General features: G+C 41.9%; 2 protein-coding genes and 1 pseudogene across 5 annotated transcripts in view; 2 read left to right on the plus strand and 1 right to left on the minus strand.

The window, feature by feature from the left end:
* LOC111187490 (two pore channel protein 2-like) overlaps nt 1-5107 on the plus strand; it is a 42551-nt gene extending 37444 nt beyond the window's left edge. The window contains 3 exon segments of the mRNA XM_089922784.1: nt 2103-2216; nt 2451-2575; nt 3546-5107. Of these exon segments, the coding sequence (XP_089778910.1) occupies nt 2103-2216; nt 2451-2575; nt 3546-3691 (385 nt within the window). The 3' untranslated portion in view covers nt 3692-5107.
* On the plus strand, nt 1608-1706 carry LOC115803375 (U6 spliceosomal RNA; annotated as a pseudogene).
* Nucleotides 5108-9816: 4709 nt separating the features above from the next.
* The window catches only part of BUB1 (BUB1 mitotic checkpoint serine/threonine kinase), a 41576-nt gene continuing 29926 nt past the window's right edge, over nt 9817-21466 (minus strand). For all 4 annotated transcript variants that reach the window (XM_022599251.2, XM_089922785.1, XM_089922787.1 and 1 more), the window contains 7 exons: nt 20251-20394; nt 13319-13434; nt 12846-13007; nt 12511-12668; nt 12237-12411; nt 11591-11697; nt 9817-10033 (listed from right to left, as the gene is read on the minus strand). In XM_022599251.2, coding sequence (XP_022454959.2) covers nt 9838-10033; nt 11591-11697; nt 12237-12411; nt 12511-12668; nt 12846-13007; nt 13319-13434; nt 20251-20394 — 1058 coding nt within the window. In that variant the 3' untranslated portion in view covers nt 9817-9837. The remainder of the gene's footprint in view (nt 10034-11590; nt 11698-12236; nt 12412-12510; nt 12669-12845; nt 13008-13318; nt 13435-20250; nt 20395-21466) is intronic.

Here is a 21466-nt window from a genome sequence, read left to right on the forward strand (position 1 = left end):
CCTGGCGCCACCCTTGAGTACATTGTGGGTGGGTCCCATCTCCCCTGCTAGATGCTAAGGCACCAGAAGGGAGGCATCTTACTTTTGTTCACGTCTGTGTTCTTCAGTGTCAGCCAGCCGTGCACGTCAGTATATAGTATACATCTCATAGCCTCGCCAATTGTTTGGGTCAGAAGGGCTCTGGGGTCCTGGCCGGTCTCCCTACCCTTCGCCGGTGGGATAAATCACCTTTAGAACATCCTTGTGAATTGTGTCCACCCTTTGCTGAAATCTGCACAACTCCTGGGACTCATTAGAACCTATACGAGTGAATTTCCTTGTCATCCAGCTCTGGTCCTCACCTGTCCTTGCACAGGTAGAATGGAAATGTGCTTACTGGTTAATTTTCTTCATTGGTTCCAGTTCTGTCCTGACTTCTCTTCCGGGGAAAACTCAGGCACCGTTTGAAAGCTGCTATGACATCTCACCATTCCAGAGGGCTTTCCTTCCTGCTTATCAATCTCTGATTCTAGCTCCCCTGTTCCTTGTGGGACCTGAATTTGAGTCCCTTTATCCCTGTTTTTCTTCCCCCCCGAGAGATGTTTTCTGGTTGTCGTATCCCTCTTAGAGCCCGGGGCCCACAATTCTTGGGGTGACAGCCCAGGCCCGGGCCTTCCTTATCATATCAGAGCTGCTTTGGCCACCATCCTGTTGATTTTGGCTCAAGAACGTCCCAGCAGAGGGAGGGGAGGGGAAGAACTGCTCAGGGCTGCTTGTCCTGCACCGTCTGAATGGAATATGTAGTGGGAACGAGAGAGGAATGCTTCTGAGTGATTCTTAGAGAGGTTTCCAGAATGCTGGGATAGGCCGAGGCAACGGGAAAAGCTGTAGGGGTTTTTCAGCTCTTCCCCCCAAAGCATGCGAGTATGGTGACATCCCTGGGCTCCGTCAGCATCATGTTAGGTCAGAAGTGGTGAAGGAACTGGGATTCCCTACTCACAAGTCGCAGGTCAGTGTGCGTGTACATCATGTGTATATACTGACAAAGTGTGATGCCTTGGGTCCGAGACAAAGATAGTTTATTCCTCATGGCAGAAGCTGCCGCCAGAGCGATACTTGGGGCAGCTCCCTGAGCCCTAATCCCCACTGCACCAGGAGGTGAGGGCCAGTTGGATGGGCTGCATTGCAGGAGAGGAACTCCAAAATGAGGAAACCCCGGTCTGTGTAGCTGGGGAGACCTGCCCATCCTCCCCTCTGGAAAGAGAGAGAAAAAGAGAAAGACCTTATTTTTACTCTTGAATGTAAGCAAGTCTCCGGGGAGGGCAAAATGAAGTCTTTGTTACCCTAGTGGTCGCTGGGGAGGAGACAGTAAGTAACAGTAAGCTTTACTATTGTGGAGCATATCTGGAGACACACATATCGTGTGGACCAAAAAGTTCGTTTGGGTTTTTCCATGTCACAGACCACCCGAACGATCTTTTTGGGCCAGCCCTATATATCCCTAAATTGGCTGTCAGTGCCTTTGCTCAGAGGACCTAGACTGTGCATTAACACAAGATATTCATGGAGAATTGTCTACCAACAATTATGTGGCCTAAGCTTCCCCTTAAAATAAACTGTATTTTCAAGCTCACTTTGGTAGCACATACACTAAAACTGTACAGAGAAGATTAACGTGGCCCCTGTACAAGGATGACATGCAAATTGGTGAGGCATTCCATATTTTCGCAATATAGGGGGAGGGGATTAAGAGGTACAAACTGTTAGGTATAAAATAAGCTGCAAGGATATATTGTACAGCACCGGGAATATAACCAATATTTTACAATAACTATAAATGGAGGAAACCTTTAAAAATTGTGAATCAGAACCCCACCCCCTCTATTTTCTTCTTAATAGTCACTGTTTAAAAACGATGTAGAGGAAGAATGATTTTCCGAATGAAAGAAAGTTGTGCCTGATGCTTGAGAGACATTTTGTTGTTTCTTCCCCATGTTGTGTTTTCTTTGCAAAGATGGGCGGCCTTTTTATTTGGGCTTGAACACTCTTTGGAGCTATGATTTCCCATCACCTAGACCATGGCTGACTCGATGTAAAACCCTCTGCCTTTTACTTTTTCTCAGTATTTTCATAGCGTTCATCTTGGAAGCGTTTTTTGTGGCATATTCATTAGAAAAAAGTGAAGTGGAAACTGCCATTGAGAAGAAGATTCAAGAGCTTGGAGTTGGGGTCCAAGAGTGAGTAGCATTTCCCGACGCGGCTCATGGACTTTGGAAGCAGGATGTTCATGGCGGGGTGGGTCCTGATCACATTTAACCCCCGAGACCCCATGGCAGCCAGCCTGGTCCTGGGTGCCAGTTCTCAGGGACCCTTGCTGGCTACATGGGTGACATGGGGCCATGGCTGGGAGGACAGAGGGGAACTCAGCTGAGGGACCCGGCTGTGCTCACACCATCTCTTCCTCCCCGAAGGGAAGAAGTGCAGGATGGGAAGCTCATTGACAATGTGGACGCCAAGGACAGTGGCTTCAGTGGGGACGATGGAGACAACAAAAGGAGGGCCTTGAAAGGACTGTACTTTAGAATTGCATCAAAAAGTAAGTTTTAACCCAACTTGAAACTTCCTCCAATCCATCCTCCTCACAGCAGTCAGTGAGATGTTTCCAGGGTGCAAATCCGACCTTCAGGGGCTTCCCGTGTCTCAAGGGCACCTGCCGTGGCCTCTAGGGGCCACATGCATGGTTCCCTCAATACCTCAGCCCGTCGTCCTTCCCCCAGGACCCCCCATGCCTCTGCCCTTTAGCCCTGCTGTCCCTTTACTTCTTTGGCTCCCCTGCTCCATCCTGCCACAGGGCCTTTGCACATGCTGCTCTCTCCCCTTACTCTCACCTCACCTTGCAAAATCAAGGCTCTTCCTCCTGCAGGCCTCTGCTCAGGCAGCACTTCCTCAGGGAAGCCCTCCGGGCTCCCCGAGAAGTCAGGTGCTCCTGTGCACCCCACCCCACCCCCGCCCCCCAGCTCTCCTTCCCTGCCTTTCAGCACCTGTCAGCTGTACATTGATCACTGAGTGACTGTCTGGTCACCGTCTGTCTTCCCTGCAGACTCGAAGCTCCACATGTGCGGGGCCATGTCTTTTTTGTTCTCCATTGTGTTCCCAAGGGCCTCACCATGTGCCCGGGACATGCGGGCCTTAATAACTGTTTAAGTACTTTATTAATTCTCAATGAATTAACGATTGACTGAGTAAACCCAAACCTGTCTGAATCTCAGCTGGGCCTTTGGTGGGGACACCGTATGGTACACTTAGACACAGCACAGCAGAGATGGCGTGTGTGTGTGTGTGTGTGTGTGTGTGTGTGTGTGTGTGGGCATGCCACCCCAGAGGCGGCCATCCTCCCCCATCCTTCAAGGAGGACCTTCTCCTTGGTCTCCAGAGCCTGCGGGGTCTGGGGAGCTCAGTGGGGTGGGCTCAGAGACCCTCCTTCAGGAAAGCCGAGCTCTGCGGGGCTGGGTGCTTCCCTCCGACCCACACGGGCAGGTCCCATGTGCCCCTCTCCTTCCTCCCAGAGTACAAGACCGTGGATGCTTTGCCGCAGCAGATGTTTGAGTCTGAAATAGCTCCAGAGGATGAAGGCCCTTCCTTGGAGGAGATTCTGAACTTCTCACCCAGTGACATACCTCCCAAGAGTCCCAGTTTTGAAAACAGTGCCTGACCCTGGGCCTGTAAGGGCCACAGGCATCCACAACTGGAAACCAAGATAAGCTGTCCTCAGTGTTTGCAGATGCTACCTAGAGGTTACTTTCCCAGCCCAGGTTCTCTTCTGTGTTCTGATAAGACTGTGAATCGGCCTCCCCTGCCCTGAGTGGTCAGCTCTGTGTGCTCTCCTGAGGTCATGCTTAGGGCTGACCATAGAGGTGAGGAAAGGAAAATCCACAAGGAGACTGTGGAGAGAGCACTTACAAGTGTTTGTACGTGTGTAAATCCTCTCAGTGGGTGTATAAAAGCTTTCATTTATTTTTATATGATATTTTGCTACTTTATTAAGTGAATACTGTGCTACAGTGTTACTTAAATGAATTTAAAATATCTTAACATGCTAAAGGAACATGTTCTAGTACGGTAGCTTTTGATGCAGTGTTTATTCGAAATGAAGACAAATATGAATGTGAAGATCAAATTCTGTCACAATTGCTTCTTTTTTGGGGGAGGCTCTCAAAGTTTCTTCTGTTTTATGTTTTGGTTTTTTGGCCGTGAGTCATGTGGGATCTTAGCTCCCCGAGCAGGGATCGAACCCACACCCCCTGCCTTGGAAGTGCGGAGTCTTAACCACTGGACCACCTGGGAAGTCCCTCAAAGTTTCTTTAATTAAATTACAATTATAGCAAGATTTTGAGTAAGTTGCTCCCTGAGGTCACTTTCCGCAGATGAAAATCTCTCAGTACAGCGACCTACTCCTGGGAAATTAAAGGGATTTATTTTATTTTATTCTATTTTATTTAAAACATTTCATTGTGGTAAAATATACAACATAAAATTTACTATTGTAACTATTTCTAAGTGTACAGTTCAGTAGTTTTATGTACAGTCACATTTTAGGTACATTCAACAGACCTCCAGGGCTTTTCATCACCCCAGATGAAGCTCTGTACCATTCAACAGTAACTCCCTAACCCCCCTTCCTTCCAGCTCCTGGCGGCCACCATTCTACTTTCTGTCTCTGTGAATTTGGCTACTCCTGATCACAGCTGCATTGTGAGCAAGTGAATCCTTTCCAGAGTTGTCAGGGTAGGTACGACTCCTCCGTCTTCTGCACCTCATCGCAGGCCCTACCCTGAGCAGGGGAATCGGGGGTGGGAACCAAGTCTTCCTGACCTGAGGGCTCTGAGTGCAGTGAGGCCGAGTCACGTGTCATGTCATGTGTCACATGTCAGCGTGGCAACCGAACCTGGCCTGGGAGGGCCCTTTCCTTGGTCTGAGGGCGACCCCTGGTGTCGAAGCAAAGCAAACGCTTCAGGGCTGGGACTCGGGGGCCAGGCTGGTTTCATGCCTGACTCCCCACTGACCATGCCACCTCTGGGCCCTACTTCCTCACCTGCAAACTCGGGGCAGATGGCACCTCCCTCCCAATATCGTGTGGACTGGGGAGGAGGAGGGTGGGGTGGGGGGATGCTGACCGGGCTGTTCCAGATGGTGCTTCCTGGTTTGAAACCTGGAAGGCTGGTGTTTGACGTCAGGGTTTGGGATTCCATTACCACCATGATTCCCAGGAGGTGGGAGCCTTGCTGACCCGTCTCATGGGCTTTGTGGAGTCCTGCCATCCATCCAGACCTCTCTTATTTCTTTGTGTATTTAACATTTATCATTATATAAAGGATTAGGTTAAATATGCTGAGTGACAACTTAATGTTTTTAATTTGAAAATATGATGGGCATTTTTAAATTAGAAACCATGCGGTCACTGTAAAACATTCAATACAGAAATATAGTCAAAAGTCAAAAGTTGCTCTTTATTATTCCTTCTCCTCACCCCTTCCCCTCTCATTCTTCCACTCACAACCTGACACCCCCTTTCCGGTGGGAACTGCTGAGTTTGTTGTTTTTCCTTCTGGAACTAAATGGATATCATGCATATTAATATATAATCATTTTTTTTTATCATAAGTGGGATGTCATGACATTTATCATATATAGCTCAAGAACTTGCTTCTTTCACTTACTAGTAATTGTTTCATGTTGAGATATAGATATAGAGACAGATATAGACACACACACACACACACACACACACACACACACACACTGCTGTCAAGTGTTCCATACCATTGATGTTTCTTGATATGGAAGAATTCACATATTCATGGACCTGTATGTTGTTCCACGTGTTCAGTGTTAAACGATAGTGGAGGAAACTTTGTTGTGTAATTTTTTCTCAAGTGTGAGCCCTTCAGTAGGAAAGTCTCGGGGTCAGACTCTTGGGGTCCGGTTACCACTGTCCTGCAGCAGCCCCCGTGGCCACCAGGGGGCGCCAGCACCTCAGCCGCTGCACACAGTCCAAGGGAGGGGACAAAGGGCAGGAGTTGTGGCAGCATTGCCACTTTTCTCCAGGTCTTTCTTCTGCCTTTTAGGGGACTAGTCACCCCGACATTTTGGCCCATGGGCTCCCAGCTGGACACTTGATTCCTCAGTCTCCCTGGTAGGGGGATGGGGCAACATGATTGTGTCTGCCCCGTGGGCTGTGAGCCCAACTGGGGTCCACACCTCGCAGGTCTTGCCCGTGGGAACGATGTCCACCTCTGCTGGGATATGACAGCAATCAAAACATCCTGGAAGCCTTCTGTTGAGGACGGCAGGGTCGGGGCCAGTAAAGGATCGCCCGTCCCAGACTGTAACGTGAGATCAAAATCACTTGTGTCTTCTCTAAGCTGCCCTGTGTGGGTTCTGTTACCGGAGCTTAGCCCGCCTGCAGCCTGACCAATCCAGAAATGGGTTCATCTGAACCATTCGGAATGGAACCAACGGGACAGATGGACTCAGTGGAGGGATGAGGTAAAAGGAGGACCAGGGACACTGACTCCTGGGACCAGTGGCAGGGAAGCAGCTTTGCAGGTGTGTCTGCATATCGTGCTGATGCCCACACATCTCGGAGCATTATTTCTGATAGGCCCGGACCACACTTCTGGTGTCTCAGGTGCGTCTTATGAAAAAATACATTTTAGAACCGTTGTCTTAGACACATATAATCCAGGGTGAGAAGGCACTGGTAACAGGAGTCTCTGAGTCTCCGGAGTAACCAGCCTTGTTCTTAGCTGGGACTTAGCACGTGGAGCGGGGCTGCCGAGAATGAATGGGAAAGGCCTTGGCCCGAGTAGGTATTAAATCAGAACCTAGGCTGAATCTAGCTGGTGTTTGGGCACTTAGGATGAGCTGGGCCCTTGCGCAGCTCTGTCCCTGGGGAAACTCCAGTCTCCTTAGTGGGTGAGCTGGACGTTTCTTTGCCTTCCAACTCTGATGTCTGTGGCATCCGTCTCGGTGGCCCTGTAGTTGCAGAGCTTATTTCCTTGTGCAGATGAACTGTGTGTTTGTGTGTATAATTTATAATGAAATGAAGATGATCACTGTAGTTTGTACCAGGAAATGGACCAAAAAAACCCACCTACTTTACTGAAGTGCTTAAAGCAACTTCTTTCATTTGGATGGAGCCTTCCTCCCTGGGGACAAGGCTGTTGCTTAGGAAATCTGACTGTGAAGTTTATGTAAGCAGAGCCCTTGGCATAGACTGGACACCAGATGGGCAGCAGCAGTGCTGAGATGACGCTGGTCAGGTTGAAGTTGTTGGTGTGAATGGCATAGAAGGTATCTTGGGTGCGATAGGAGCTGAAGATCCAGTAACAGCAAACGGGCTGGCAGGGACGCAGGATATGTTGACAGGGGCTGGAAGCCGAGGCCAAGTGTCCTCTCTGCCCAAGACTGAAGGCACCACAGCTGCCTTTCATGGATGGACACATTTCGTTATTAGTTTAGTAAAATAGCACCCATATCTACTTTAGTCTTGTTTCCTTTGAAAACAGACATTTTCAAGAGGAAAAACTTTAAAATCCCACAAATCTGGCTTTATCAATGCTCACTTTTGACACTTTAAGAGTAAATTTAATGTTGGTTTGTCTGATGAGGTCTTGTCCCTGGATCAACTTCCTTCCAATTTCAGTGTATGTGCAATCAATTGCATAGGTGACATTCTTTATTTTCAAAATAAAACATACTTGGAATCCCATTCTATTAATTTATCCTGCAGACACATTTGTACCTGCAGTCACTTTTTTGTAGCAATAAAACTGAAACTAATTGTCTCTAAATAGAGAATTGTTTAACTAAAATATGGTACATTCATATAGGGGAATGGCATATAGCTGGTCCCATACAGATGAAAAGAGGGGCAAGAAAACTGTGAAATAATGTTATGATTCACACTTGTAAAAAGAAATGGATGGATACTTCTTCAACGTGATTAAAAAAGGCTACCTCAGGCCAGCCTCATGAGCTTACTGGATAAACATGGGAGGAGCTCCTTCTAAAGCAGGAGACAGAGATGTCCAGCACCATCCCTGTTTAGCCCTCTTCTCATGGTCATGGGCAATGGCGAAGGGAAGAGAAAAATCACCAGCGAAAAACTGGCAAAGATATAAAATAAGCGGCATTTTCATAGTGATGGTTATTTACTTGGAAACTTCAAAAGAATCAACTGAAAAGCTTTTTATAGAAATCAGTAGTCTTCATATAGTCAAAGTACCAGCTAGAAAAAACAAGAAAAAGTGACATCTGATTTAAAACAACCAAAAGTTTAGTCTTAAGTATTTAAATCAGTACTAATATTAAAAACATTAGAAGACTCTCTTCTTATTCCCTCAATCGAAGATGGCATTTTAAGATGCAAAAGCCAAAAAAGCCTTTAAAAAACTTTATAAATCAGAGTACGAAACAAAATTAAAAATCTTCATGTCAACAGAAATCTTAAGTCAAGAGACAGATGACCAATTGGGAGAAATACAAAGGGGTCCTACAACTTAAACTGAAAAAGAGCAATCCCAAGTGAGAAACTGACAAAGGATAGAGTTCACAGAAAAAGAAAAAAACACGTAGCTCTTGAATATATGAATATATTTGGCCTAATTCAGAAGAGAATGCAAATGAAGACCACAAGGAAATACCATTTTGTCACCTGTCAGAGTGGCGAGGGTCAAAGAGCCTGATGTGTCCTGTTGGTGGAGGTGTGGGGAACAGACTCTGATCCCTGCTGGCACAGCCCTACAGGGGGATTATCTGCAATACTGAGACAAAATTTTAAATGCCCTTACCTTTGACCCAGCAATTTCGCTTCTAGGATTTTACACTACAAGTTATGGCTATATATCATACAACCAAATATTACACAGCCATCACAAGAATGAGACCATTCTATATGTACTTACATTCTCCACCATACATTAGGTGAAAAAAAGCAGAATTATGCTAGCTTTGTCAAAAAACATTTTATATATATATATATATATATATTCATGGAATAATTTTTGGAAAGGTCAGAAAACGTGGGCTGAGGTTGTCTCTGGAATGGGGAACCTGGTGGCTGGGAGTGAGGGTGGAAGCGGAAGCCAGTCACTGTGTCTTCTTGAACTGGGTGTCCCCTCACATTTGTCTTCATCACGTGCTAAGGGAAGAGGGAGGGATAGAGGAGGGAAGGTCAATTCAGGTTATAGGACCCTTCCAGCTTTAAGTCAATAAACGCTAAGTTGGCTGCTATAATTTCAGAGCTAATTAATGATGCATGGAGCTTACATGATTATTTTCAAGACCTGAGATATTCTTTTGAATCATGCTTTTAAAAAACAAAGCTTAAGATTTATACCTGCAATATTTCCCATGGATAGCAATGAAGAACAAGTACAATAAAGGACAGGCACATTCAATTCATAAAAACATTAAGTCTGCTAGATATATTTGGGGAATTTTTATTTTACACAAATATAAACCCCCAAATTTAGAAAAAACCAAACAAACCTGACTTGGCTCTTTTTTGGCTTAAAGTGAACAGGTCAGTGCTTAAAAAGTGCTTTTAGAGAATGTTCACTTGCCGATTACTCTCATGAATGCTCGCATCCCAAGAGCTGCCCAGTCAGCCTGCTACGCAGGGATGTTACCGTGTTGTGTATTTTGTTGAAATATTTGTAACAACTATGTCCCAGGGATATACTTTGTGGGCTTTATTTTTAAGAAACATTTATATAAACAATAAATGTGGAAACATCAAGGTTCAAAGTGAGCAGGCCAGCATTTACAAAGCGATTTTTAGGGAGTGTCCATATTTTATTTTCGAGAACGCTTATATTCTAAGAGCAGTACAATTAGCCTATTACGAAGGGTCTTAATCTTGTTTGTATAGTGTTCTTGAAATACTTTCTTCAGCTTCTGCCTTAACAAATCCAAAGATGGAAGATGATGACAATCTGGTATATTCAACATTACGTGAAAAAATTCATTCCACATATCCAGATGAGGAAGCCTGGAGAGACAAAGCATAAATGAAGGATAAAATGTAGCCTTCAGGGCTTCCCTGGTGGATCAGTGGTTAAGAATCCACCTGCCAATGCAGAGGACACGGGTTCAAGCCCTGGTCCGGGAAGATCCCACATGCCGAGGAGCAACTCAGCCCATGTGCCACAACTACTGAGCCTGCGCTCTAGAGCCTGTGAGCCACAGCTACTGAGCCCGCATGCCACAACTACTGAAGCCCGTGGGCCTAGAGCCCATGCTCCGCAAAAAGAGAAGCCACCTCAATAAGAAGCCCGTGCACCACAAATCACAGGAATAGCCCCTGCTTGCCGAAACTAGAGAAAGCCCGTGCGCAGCAACAAAGACCCGATGCAGCCAATAAATAAATAAATAAAAAATAAATAATTTTTTTTTTTTTTTTTAAAGTAGCCTTCAGCGTGCAGGGCAATCCCACTCTTGCATCTGACTTAACTCTAACCTCAACCCAACCTAATGCATCAAGAATGGATATGCTGGTGGGAATGTAAATTGATACAACCACTATGGAAAACAGTATGGAGGTTCCTTAAAAAACTAAAAATAGAACTACCATATGACCCAGCAATCCCACTACTGGGCATATACCCTGAGAAAACCATAATGCAAAAAGAGTCATGTACCACAGTGTTCATTGCAGCTCTATTTACAATAGCCAGGACATGGAAGCAACCTAAGTGTCCATCATCAGATGAATGGATAAAGAAGATGTGGCACATATATACAGTGGAATATTACTCAGCCATAAAAAGAAACGAAATTGAGTTATTTGTAGTGAGGTGGATGGACCTAGAGTCTGTCGTACAGAGTGAAGCAAATCAGAAAGAGAAAAACAAATACCAGATGCTAACACATATATATGGAATCTAAAAAAAAAAAAAAAAAAAAGGTGCTGATGAACATAGTTGCAGGGCAGGAATAAAGATATAGACATAGAGAATGGACTTGAGGACATGGGGTGGGAGGGGGAAGCTGGGGCGAAGTGAGAGTAGCATCAACATATATACACTACTAAATGTAAAATAGTTAGCTAGTGGGAAGCAGCCGCATAGCACAGGGAGATCGGCTCGGTGCTTTGCGATGACCTAGAGGGGTGGGATAGGGAGGGTAGGAGGGAGGCTCAAGAGGGAGGGGATATGGGGACATATGTATGCATATGGCTGATTCGCTTTGTTGTACAACAGAAGCTAACACGGTATTGTGAAGCAATTATACTCCAGTGAAGACCTATTAAAAAAAAATAATAAAATTTTAAAAATTCAAAAAAGAAAAGGATATGTTGAATCTATTATACATAGGAGAAACTGAAGATCCAATGAAATGTCTCCACACAACTTGTTACACAAAAGTTACAAATGGAGACAGAAGCACTTAAATAACTTGCTCACTGCACCCAGGGCCCAGGGTTATGCTATTTCACCCTACTTCTCAAGGCATGCGTCTTCTGTGGCAAAGATCCATTTTCCACCAGATGGAACCCAACATTCTACTGTATTTATTCTTTCACTGTAGCACCAATGCTAATACACACCTTCTAAAAAGACCTTCAGGCTTCCAGACTCCCCCTTCATTTTTCACTTTCATGTAAGTGCCAAAAAGCATGCAGTACACTGTTGCAGCAACTCCAAAGTAATCAATCTATAAAGAAAATATGGGTATAGATATTTTACACTTGAGTATATTCCCATGTCTAAGTTATGCAGCAAATATGATAAATCACAGGAAATAAATAGTCACAGGATTTCACTTTTAAAGAATTCTGGAAGTGTGCGTTAACCCCACACTGACACGTCCTATGAATGCCCATCTAGGCTTTGCTGGAGGCTTCCATGGACAGCAGATCACCCGCCACCTCCCTAGGAAGCGTCTTGGGAAGCTCTGCTGTTCCTGAGCTACCGCGTCCTTTGTTTTGTCACGCAGAGGCAAACACAACACTAAGCCGCTTGCAAGTCCTCCCAGCTCCTCCCCCCGGGACTGGCTGTGGTCTTCGAACTGTGCTCCAAACCTCCCGAGGTGTGACGTGTCCACAACTGGAAACAACCCTGGAGCATCGTCTGAATCCAGGGCTAGAAGAAGACTAGATCAGCTCGAACTATCTAGATTCCCAAATTCATTTTGAAATTATAGTGAGTGTCATACAGGGAAATGTTTTCAAATCTCTCACTCTAGTTCTCTACCTGGTAGTTCCAGGGCTTGTTACTGAGCATCTCAGTACACTGGAAACCAGATGTTTCACACTTTGCCGTAAATACGGTTCCTTTTGGAAAAAGTTTCATGTCTATACTCTGACCCAGGTCGATCAGTGCCAAGCCAGCAGATAAATCATCTTCTTCACTGTCCTGTTCCAAAAATCTATATTAAACACAAACAAGCGTCAGGCTGCGTGAGCACAGATAATAAAAGGCTGCTGGGGAAACAGTAAGAGAAGGACCTGTTAAAAGGGCAACCTGCCTGTTTCCGAGTATGAAATTGTCTGGCTTGATGTCTCCGTGGATGATTTCGCAGTCATGGACTTGTTCAATCATGTACAGCACTCTGATAGCAAAAGCGAGGACTAGAGCTTGAGGCATCACTTTTTCAGGGGTATTTTTATAGAGGTTAATGGCATTCTAGAAACAATGGAAAGTGGAATCCTGAGTTAGCTGCACAGGATTAATGAAATTTCAAGTCAAGAGCTTTGCCCCCACCCATCTCTCCAATAAAAGCGCCAAGTGCAAAAGGTATGTGCAAGGCATAAGCCAAAAATGTACTTCAGTTCCTGTTTGTCATAAAAGCCATACACTTACTAGTAATGTCCCATAGCTGTAGAGATCTCCTACTAACACACTGCCATTCTGGAACAGGTGGGCAGAATAGAATTTGATAAACATGTGTTGCATGCTTGGCTTTAGTCTCTCCATCAGCTGGGTCCCGATGTAGAATTCCCAGGGGTTGGCGGGCTTCTGGACCTGCAAATCAGGTATGTGACATTCATATCCAGCTCACATTCTGGAAAATGATAGCAAGAAAGCCACTTCATCCAAATGTAGGATGTGGGGTAGAAAGTGATGACAAGCTATGAATTGTTGCTGCAGCGTGGGAACTGCTGCAAGGTCATTTTAGTGGCGAGGCAATTCTGGATCCTTGTGGGATAGTTTTGCTTCTTAAGTGCTGACAATAGACCTAAGTGAAACCACCACTATCTTTAAAAAAAAAAAAAAAAGGAGGCTGGCAAACTCTAGCCCTAAAATTCATTTTCTATATTGTACAGATCATTTACCTTCAAAACAAATTTCTGCTTATTTTTGCTATCGTTCACATCTCCGTGGGTAACTTCATAGACGTGGGCAAAAGCCCCTTCTCCAAGAAGGTGATCAACATAGACCAGCAAAGAACCTGAGGAGATAGTTAAGTCAAAATGAAAAAAAGGCTCAAAACATTAAAGGCTATCAAAATGAAGTATTTGTAAATTTTTCTTGGTGCTTGAATTGCTTTAATAAATAAAAATGGATATAGCTCCCTTAGGAAATGTTTTTCCAGTCTTACATGAAAGTTAAACAAATACCTGCCACAAAATACCCCCTTTATAACGAGGTGATGGAGGAGCCAGGGCAGCACTGCCGGGACCCAGGCCTGTCACTGAGCAGCAGGGCCTCGGGCAGCCATCCTCTCTTTACCAGTGCTGTCATATTTAAAGGGGGAGTACGTGTGCTGCCTACTTGGCAAGACTGTTGTGATGACAGAAAGAACAAGTGGACATCCTCTACAAAGTGCTAAACAAAGCTCGAACATGCCTTTGAAAAATGCAAGCGTTTTACATCAGAAGAAAAAGGGCAGAGCATAATTGTACCGATATTTCTAACAGATAATTAAAAAATTTTTATTGCAGTAAACTTTCTATTTTAGAACAGTTTTTGATTTATAGAAAAGTTGAGAAGATAGTAGTTTCTGTATGTTCTGCATCCTGTTTCCCCTACTGCTAACTTTTACATAACCAAGTTACACTGGTAACAAACAAGAACCAAAACTGGTATGTTACTGTTAACTAAACTCCACACTTTATTCAGATTTCACTAGTTTTCCCCTAATGTTCTAGGACACATTCATCAAGTCTCCTCAGACTCTGCTAGGCTGTGACAGTTTCTAACATTTTGTTCTGATGACCATGACAGCTCCAAGGAGCACTGTTCTGGTAAGTTGTAGAATGCCCCTCAGCTGGATTTGTCTTGATATTTTTCAGTTACACTGGGGCTATTTGTTTTGGTAGAAAGATGACAGAGGTAAGGTTTTAACAGATTTTTAATTTTTTTAAAAAAGAATTCAAATATAAAAAAGTAGCTTTCTGGTTTCTAGCTGGCATGTAAGGAGTTTGGAAGTCGTCAATCTACCCTCACAGTAAGAAAAAGCTGAACAAATTGAAAATCAACAACTCTTAGATCTGTTAGAGAAGAGGTCACAGGGAAAACTGCTGCCCCCCAAACTGAGGAGACAAGACAGGTGAATACAGAGAATAGCAGAGCCCAGAAGCAGAAACTACCACTGAAGCCAGTACCGAAGCGGGGGTGGGGAGAGGAGGCACCACAGAAAGAACTGATGTCTCAGACCTTATTTAGGAACAAGTCTCTAGGGGAGCCCAAAGACAACAGGGGAGACAAATAAGGACACAAAGGGGAATTTCAGCCTTTGATACCTACAGCCACAGAAAATAGTAAACACAGCCTAAGTCCAAGCCAGATAAGCATAAACCTTACACTAAAGGGCTATTTATCTCAGTTCCTTTCAGCAGGATATCAGGACTGGCTTCTAACAAAAATTACAAGGCATAATAAAAGACAAAAAACACAGCTTGAAAAGACAGAGCAAGTATCAGAACCAGATACAGATATAGAAAAGATTTTGGAATTATAAGACCAGGAATAAAAAAATTATGATCAATATGCTAAGAGCTGTAATGAAAAAGGTAAATGAAATGCAAGAATACAAGAGTAATGTAAGAAGACAAATACAAACCCCGAGAAAGAATCAAAAGGAAACGCTAGAAATAAAAAAGGACTGTGACAAAATGAAGAATATCTTTGATGGGCTCATCAATAGGCTGTATGTGGCTGGAAAAAGAAACTGTGAGCTTGACAAATATGCCAACAGAAACTTCCAACACTGAAGTGCAAAGAGAAAAATAAAATGAAAAAGATAGAATGTTCAAGAACTATGGGACAACTACAAAAGGGGTAACAAATGTGTAATGGGACACTAGGATGAAGAAGAAAAAGAGAACAGAAGACATAGCTGGGGTAATGATGGCTGAGAAATTTCCAAAATCAATGACAGAAACCAAATCACAGATCCGGGAATTTCAGAGAACGCCAAGCAGGAAGAATACCAAAAAGCTACATCTAGGCATGTCATGTTCAAACTGCAGAAAATCAGACAAGGAGAAAATATTGAAAGAAACCAGAGGAATAAAGCACCTTACCTATAGAGGAGCAAGCATAAGAATCACACTGACTTCCCTTCAGAAACCATACAAGCAAGAAGAGAGTGGAGTAAGTGTTGAAAGAAAAAAAAAAAAAAAAGCCAAAAACCCACAAACCAAGAATTCTTCCTTTTCAAAAGTGAAGAAGAAATAAAGACTTCATTAGACAAACAAAAATTAAGGCAATCTGTCACCAGTAAACCTGCCTTGAAAGAAATGTTAAAAGAAGTTCTGGGGGGTGGGATGAATTGGGAGATTGGGATTGACATATATACACTATTGATTCTATGTATAAAATAGATAACTAATGAGAACCTAACATATAGCACAGGGAATTCTACTCAATGCTCTATGGCGACCTAAATGGGAAGGAAATCCAAAAGAGAGCGGATATATTGGGTTGGCCCAAAAGTTCATTCGCTCTGTAACATCGTATGGAAAATCCCGAATGAACTTTTGGGCCAACCCAATATGTATACGTATAGCTGATTCACTTTGATGTACAGCAGAAACTAACACAACATTGTAAAGCAACTATACTCCAATAAAAATTAATAAAAGAGAAAAAAAGAAGTTCTTCAGAGGGAAGGAAGATGATACAGGTCAGAAACTCAGATCAGAAAAGTATAGGAAAAGGAATAAATGAAGATAAAGTAAAATCTTTTATTTATTTATTTTTTATTCTTAATTGATCTAACAGATAGCTGTTCAAAATAATAATAGCAACAATGTGTTCAGTAAGCACAGCCTGTGGGTAAGTGAAATGAGTGAGAGTAATGCCATAAGGGGGAGGAGGGAGGAATTGGTAACATTGTTATAAGGGACTTGTGCTATTTGTGAAGCAGTACAGTGTTATTGGAAGGTGGACATGGATTACTTGTAAATGTACATTGCAAACTCTAGGGCAACCACTTAAAAAAGTAAAGAAAGAAGTATAATTGATATGCTAAGAGAAGAGAGAAAATAGAATCACATAAATAATTAAAACCAGAGAAGGCAGAAAGAGAGTGAAAGACAAAAAAGGAAATGAAGAACAAGGGCAATAAATAGAAAACAGTAACAAATATAGTAGATATTAATCCAACTATATCACAATAGATAAAAATACAAGACCCAACTATATGTTGTCTACAAGAAACACACCCTAAATATAAAGACACAGAAAAAATAAAAGTAAAGGCATGGAGAAAGATATGTCACGCTAACATTAATCAACAGAAAGCTGGTGTAGCTATATTAATTTTACACAGAACAGACTTAAGAGTAAGGAAAGTTATCAAGGATAAAGAAAGGCATTACATAACGATATAGGGATCAGTTCTCCAAGACATAACAATCCTTAATGTGTATGAGCCTAAGAACAGAGCATCAAAATAGGCAAAAATTGACAGACTTGCAAGGAGAATAAATCAATTCACTATTACAGTTGGAGATTTCTACATCCCTCTATCAGCAATTGACAGATCCAACAGGCAGAAAATCCTTAAGGGCATGGTTGAACCGAACAGCACCCCCACCAATCAACTGGATCTAATAGACATTCATGAAATACTTAATTTAACAACAGTGGAATATACATTCTTTTCAAGCTTACATGGAACAGTAACCAAGAAAGACCACATTCTAGGCCATAAAACACAACTTCACCAAATTAAAAAAAAAAAAGAAAGAAAGAAATCATACGAAGTATGCACTCAGATCACAGTGGAATTAAGCTGGTAATCAATAACAGAAGGATAGCTGGTAAGTCCCCCAAAACTTGGAGATTAAATAACACACTTTGAAAACATAATTTATTGAAATTGTGAGATGTGGAAAATGCAGTATTAGAAATTTATAACATTGAATGCATATGTTAGAAAAGAAGATCTAAAATCAATAATCTTAGTTTCCACCTTAGAAAACTGGAAAAAGAAGAGCAAATTAAATCCAAAGTAAGCAGAAGAAAAGGAAAAATAAGAATCAGAGTAGAAATCAACAAAATTTAAAACTGAAAATCAGTAGAGGAAATCAATGAAAACAAAAGTTGGTTCTGTGGGAAAAAAAGTTGGTTCTTTGAAAACATCAATGAAATTGATAAGCTTCTGCCAGGCCAACTAAGAAAAATTAGGGAGGACACATATTACTAATATCAGAAATGAAAGAGGGGGCATCACTACAGATCCTATGGACATTAAAAGGATAATAAAGGAATACTATGAACAGTTAGTTCTATGCCACATGTACCAAAAATGAATAAGTGGAATTTGAAATTAAAAACACAATACAATTTACATTAGCAACTCCCCCCCAATGAAATATTTAAGTGTAAATGTAACAAAAAATGTACAAGGTCTACATGAGGAAAACTATAAAACTCTGATGAAACAAATTTAAAAATCTAAATATATGGAGAGATATTCTATATACACAGATAGGAAGACACAGCATTGTGAAGTTCTTCCAAACTTGATCTATAGATTCAATGCAATACCAAGCAAAATCCCACCAAGTCATTTTTGTGGATAATGACAAACTAATTCTAAAGTTTATATGGAAAGGCAAAAGAATCAGACAGCCAACACAGTATTGAAGGAGAACAAATTGGAGGACTGACACTACCCAACATCAAGACTTACTATAAAAGCTACCAAAATCAGGACAGTGTGGTATTGGTGAATAGGCGAATACATTAATGAAACAGAGGAGAGAGCCCAGCAATAGACCCAAACAAATATAGTCAACTGATCACTGACAAAAGAGTAAAGGCTATTCAATGCAGGAAAGATAGTCTTTTCAACAAATGGTGATGGAACAACTGAACATCAACATGCAAAATGAATCTAGACACAGATCTTACACCTTTGACAGAAGTTAATTCAAAATGGTTCATAGATCTGAATATATAACACAAATCTACAAAATTCCTAGCAGATAACGTAGGAGAATATCTAGGTGAACTTGGGTTTGCTGATGACCTCTTGGATACAACACGCAAAGCATGATCCGTGAAAGGAAAAAAGTGATAAACTGGACTTGATTAAAATTGAAAACTACTCCGCAAAAAACACAGCTAATAGAATGAAAAGACAAGCCAGAGGCTGGGGGAAAATCTTTGTAAAACAACCGATAAAGGACCACTGTATAGCCAAAATATACAACGAACTCTTAATAAGAATACAAACAACCTGATTGAAAAATGGGCAAACGATTTGAACATAAATCTCAGGAAAGAAGGTATTCAGATGGCAAATAAACATATGAAAAAATGTTCAACATCATACATAATTAAAGAATTGCAAATTAAAGACAATAGTGAAATACCACTGCACATCTACTAGAATGGCTAAAACCCCAAACACTGACAATACCACATGTTGACAAGAATGTGGAGCAACAGAATTCTCATTCATTGCTGTGGGAATTCAAAATGGTACAAACCCCGTTGGAAGACAGTTTGGCAGTTTCTTACAAAAGTAAACATAGCCTTAACTATATGATCCAGCAATCACACTCCTTAGTACTTACCCAAATGAACTGAAAACTTACGTCCACACAAAAACTGTACAGGAATGTTTACAGCAGCTTTATTCATCATTGCCAAAACTTGGAAGCAACCAAGATATCCTTCAATAGGTGAATGGATAAATAAACTATAGTACCTTCCCACAATGGAATACTCCTCAGAGATGAAAAAGAAAGAGCTATCAAGTCATGAAAAGACATGGAGGAAACTTAAATGCATATTGCTAAGCAAAAGAAGCCAATCTGAAAAGTCTATATACTGTAATGATTACAACTATGTGGGGACGGCAGTAGGAGATTAGTGGTTGCTAGGGTTTCAGGTAGAGAGAGGAAGGGATGAATAGATGAAGCGCAGGGGTTTAGGGCACTGAAACTGTTCTGTATGATACTGTAATGACAGATGCATGTCATTACACATCTGTCAAACCCCACAGAACGTACAACACAAAGAATGAATTCTAATGTAAACTATGAACTGTTGTTAATAATAATGTATCAATATTGGCTCATCAGCTTAACAAATGTACCACACCGATGCAAGATGTTAATAATAGGGGAATCTGTGTGTGTGTGTGTGTGTGTGTGTGTGAAGTACATTATGAGAAGTCTTGCTCCCACTGTTATCCACATCTACCCTGTTTCCCCTCCCACTAACAATTAACATTTTTATTAGTCTTGAGTGCCCTTCAAGTGTTCTCTGGAAATACTATCGAATACGAGTATACATTATCTTTGCCCCTTTTTAAGAAACAAAGAGCAGCATATAACACTAGCCTGCCCTTTCACGTAGCAGCATGTTTTGGAGATCAGTCCCTAGCTGTACAGAGTGAGCTGTAGTTTACTGTAGAGATGTCCCGTAATTTATTTAAGCAGTTCCCTTAGATGCCTATGTTGTTTCCAATCTGTTGCTTTTACACACACCTCACTTTAAATATATCCAAGTGTATCTGCAGGAAATTCTTAAAAGTGGATGTCTGGGTCTAAACGTATATGCATTTTAAATTTTGATAGCTATTGCCAAATTGCCTTTATAAGTTATAGTCCCAACAGCAATCGAAATCCTACAGTCATGGCTTAACAAAATGTTCTCATCTTAATACTACAGATAAAACTTTTTACTGGAAGTGGGAGAGGGGGTGGAGGGCTAGGTGTGAGGGTGGTGCCAGGAGGAATAAACATCAACTTCCCACAGAGAAAAGAAGAGTTTAAAGTTTTATTACCCATATGGTTCTTACCCAGTTGAAATTCAGTCTTCGGTTTGATGGCTGGAAGTTTACATTGCCATTCATAAGTATTTGGATAGGAACTCACTGGTTTAGAAAGCCCGGATAAAAGTTTGACAATCAACTCATCATCCCAGGGATTCTCAACAGTGAAGTCTTAAAGGAACAGGAACCAAAAAGAAAAGGAATTCAGTATCCAAGACTTTTACCAAATAAATCATAGACAAAGCAAGTGGAGACATTCATTAAATAAGCTTTCAAAAGCCTTATCTTTAAAGAGCATTGATTCAAATAATAAAGAACCATTTTCAAAAGTCAAAATGGGTACTTCTGCACAGTTCATTATCTGTCATTTTAGATCTACAAATTTAAATCAATATTCAGTTGGGACAAAGGAAATTAACACCAAGGGCATCTATTCTAGATGTTGCCTTTAACACAATTATGGGTACATGTCTTAAAGGCAAACTTGGAGATTAGTTACTTCTAACATGATCATATATGTATTTTTTAAATTGCTTTCCACTTCTATTTATAAAACACGCTGCCTTTTAACGCATACTACCTACGTGCAATTTGTCTGTATGAGATATACTTTGGGTCCACAAAGACACAAAGAGAAACCGTTTCTAAAGGGAAGAAAAAAGTTTCTGCCCAATTTAGAATGTTATAAAAAATTCTATTAGTGGCAGTTATCAAAGACTAACCCAACATGACTGATATTTACTAGTTCTAAGCAGATGCGGGACACTTTTCTGAGCCCTTGATGTTTACTAACTCACTTGGTCCCAACAGTAAGACCCTAAAGTAGGTACTGCCAACCCCTCCACTTTATAGAAAACAGGGCCACGGAGAATTGAAATAATCTTCGCCAAGATCACAAGACAGCCTAAGAGGGGGAGCTAGGATTAGAATCTAGTCTATCTCCAGAGTCTGTGCTCTTGTCCACTGTTAAGATTGTTTCTGTGTAACCTTGGGGTAGGGGTGGGGTCCTCTAACCCTGAGCCTGTTTACTTTTCTGTAAAATGGGGATAACAGTATTAAATTAAACGCCTGGCATAATGGGCCCTCCAATTCCAGTTCTCTTTTCCAACAGTAGTTATTTTGATACCTTTTAAAATTAAAACAAATTAATTAGTCCTTCAAGTGTGTTACTGTTGTATGCACGGTGAAACAGCATGCAAGTTTGTCTGAACTTGCGTTCTTCTCAATGGCATTCAAGGCCCTG

The sequence above is a fragment of the Delphinapterus leucas genome, chromosome 13 (genome assembly GCF_059928025.1).
Source record: "Delphinapterus leucas isolate spDelLeu-1000000601 "Yukka" chromosome 13, BTC_Dleu_Yukka2, whole genome shotgun sequence".
Lineage (NCBI taxonomy): Eukaryota > Metazoa > Chordata > Mammalia > Artiodactyla > Monodontidae > Delphinapterus > Delphinapterus leucas.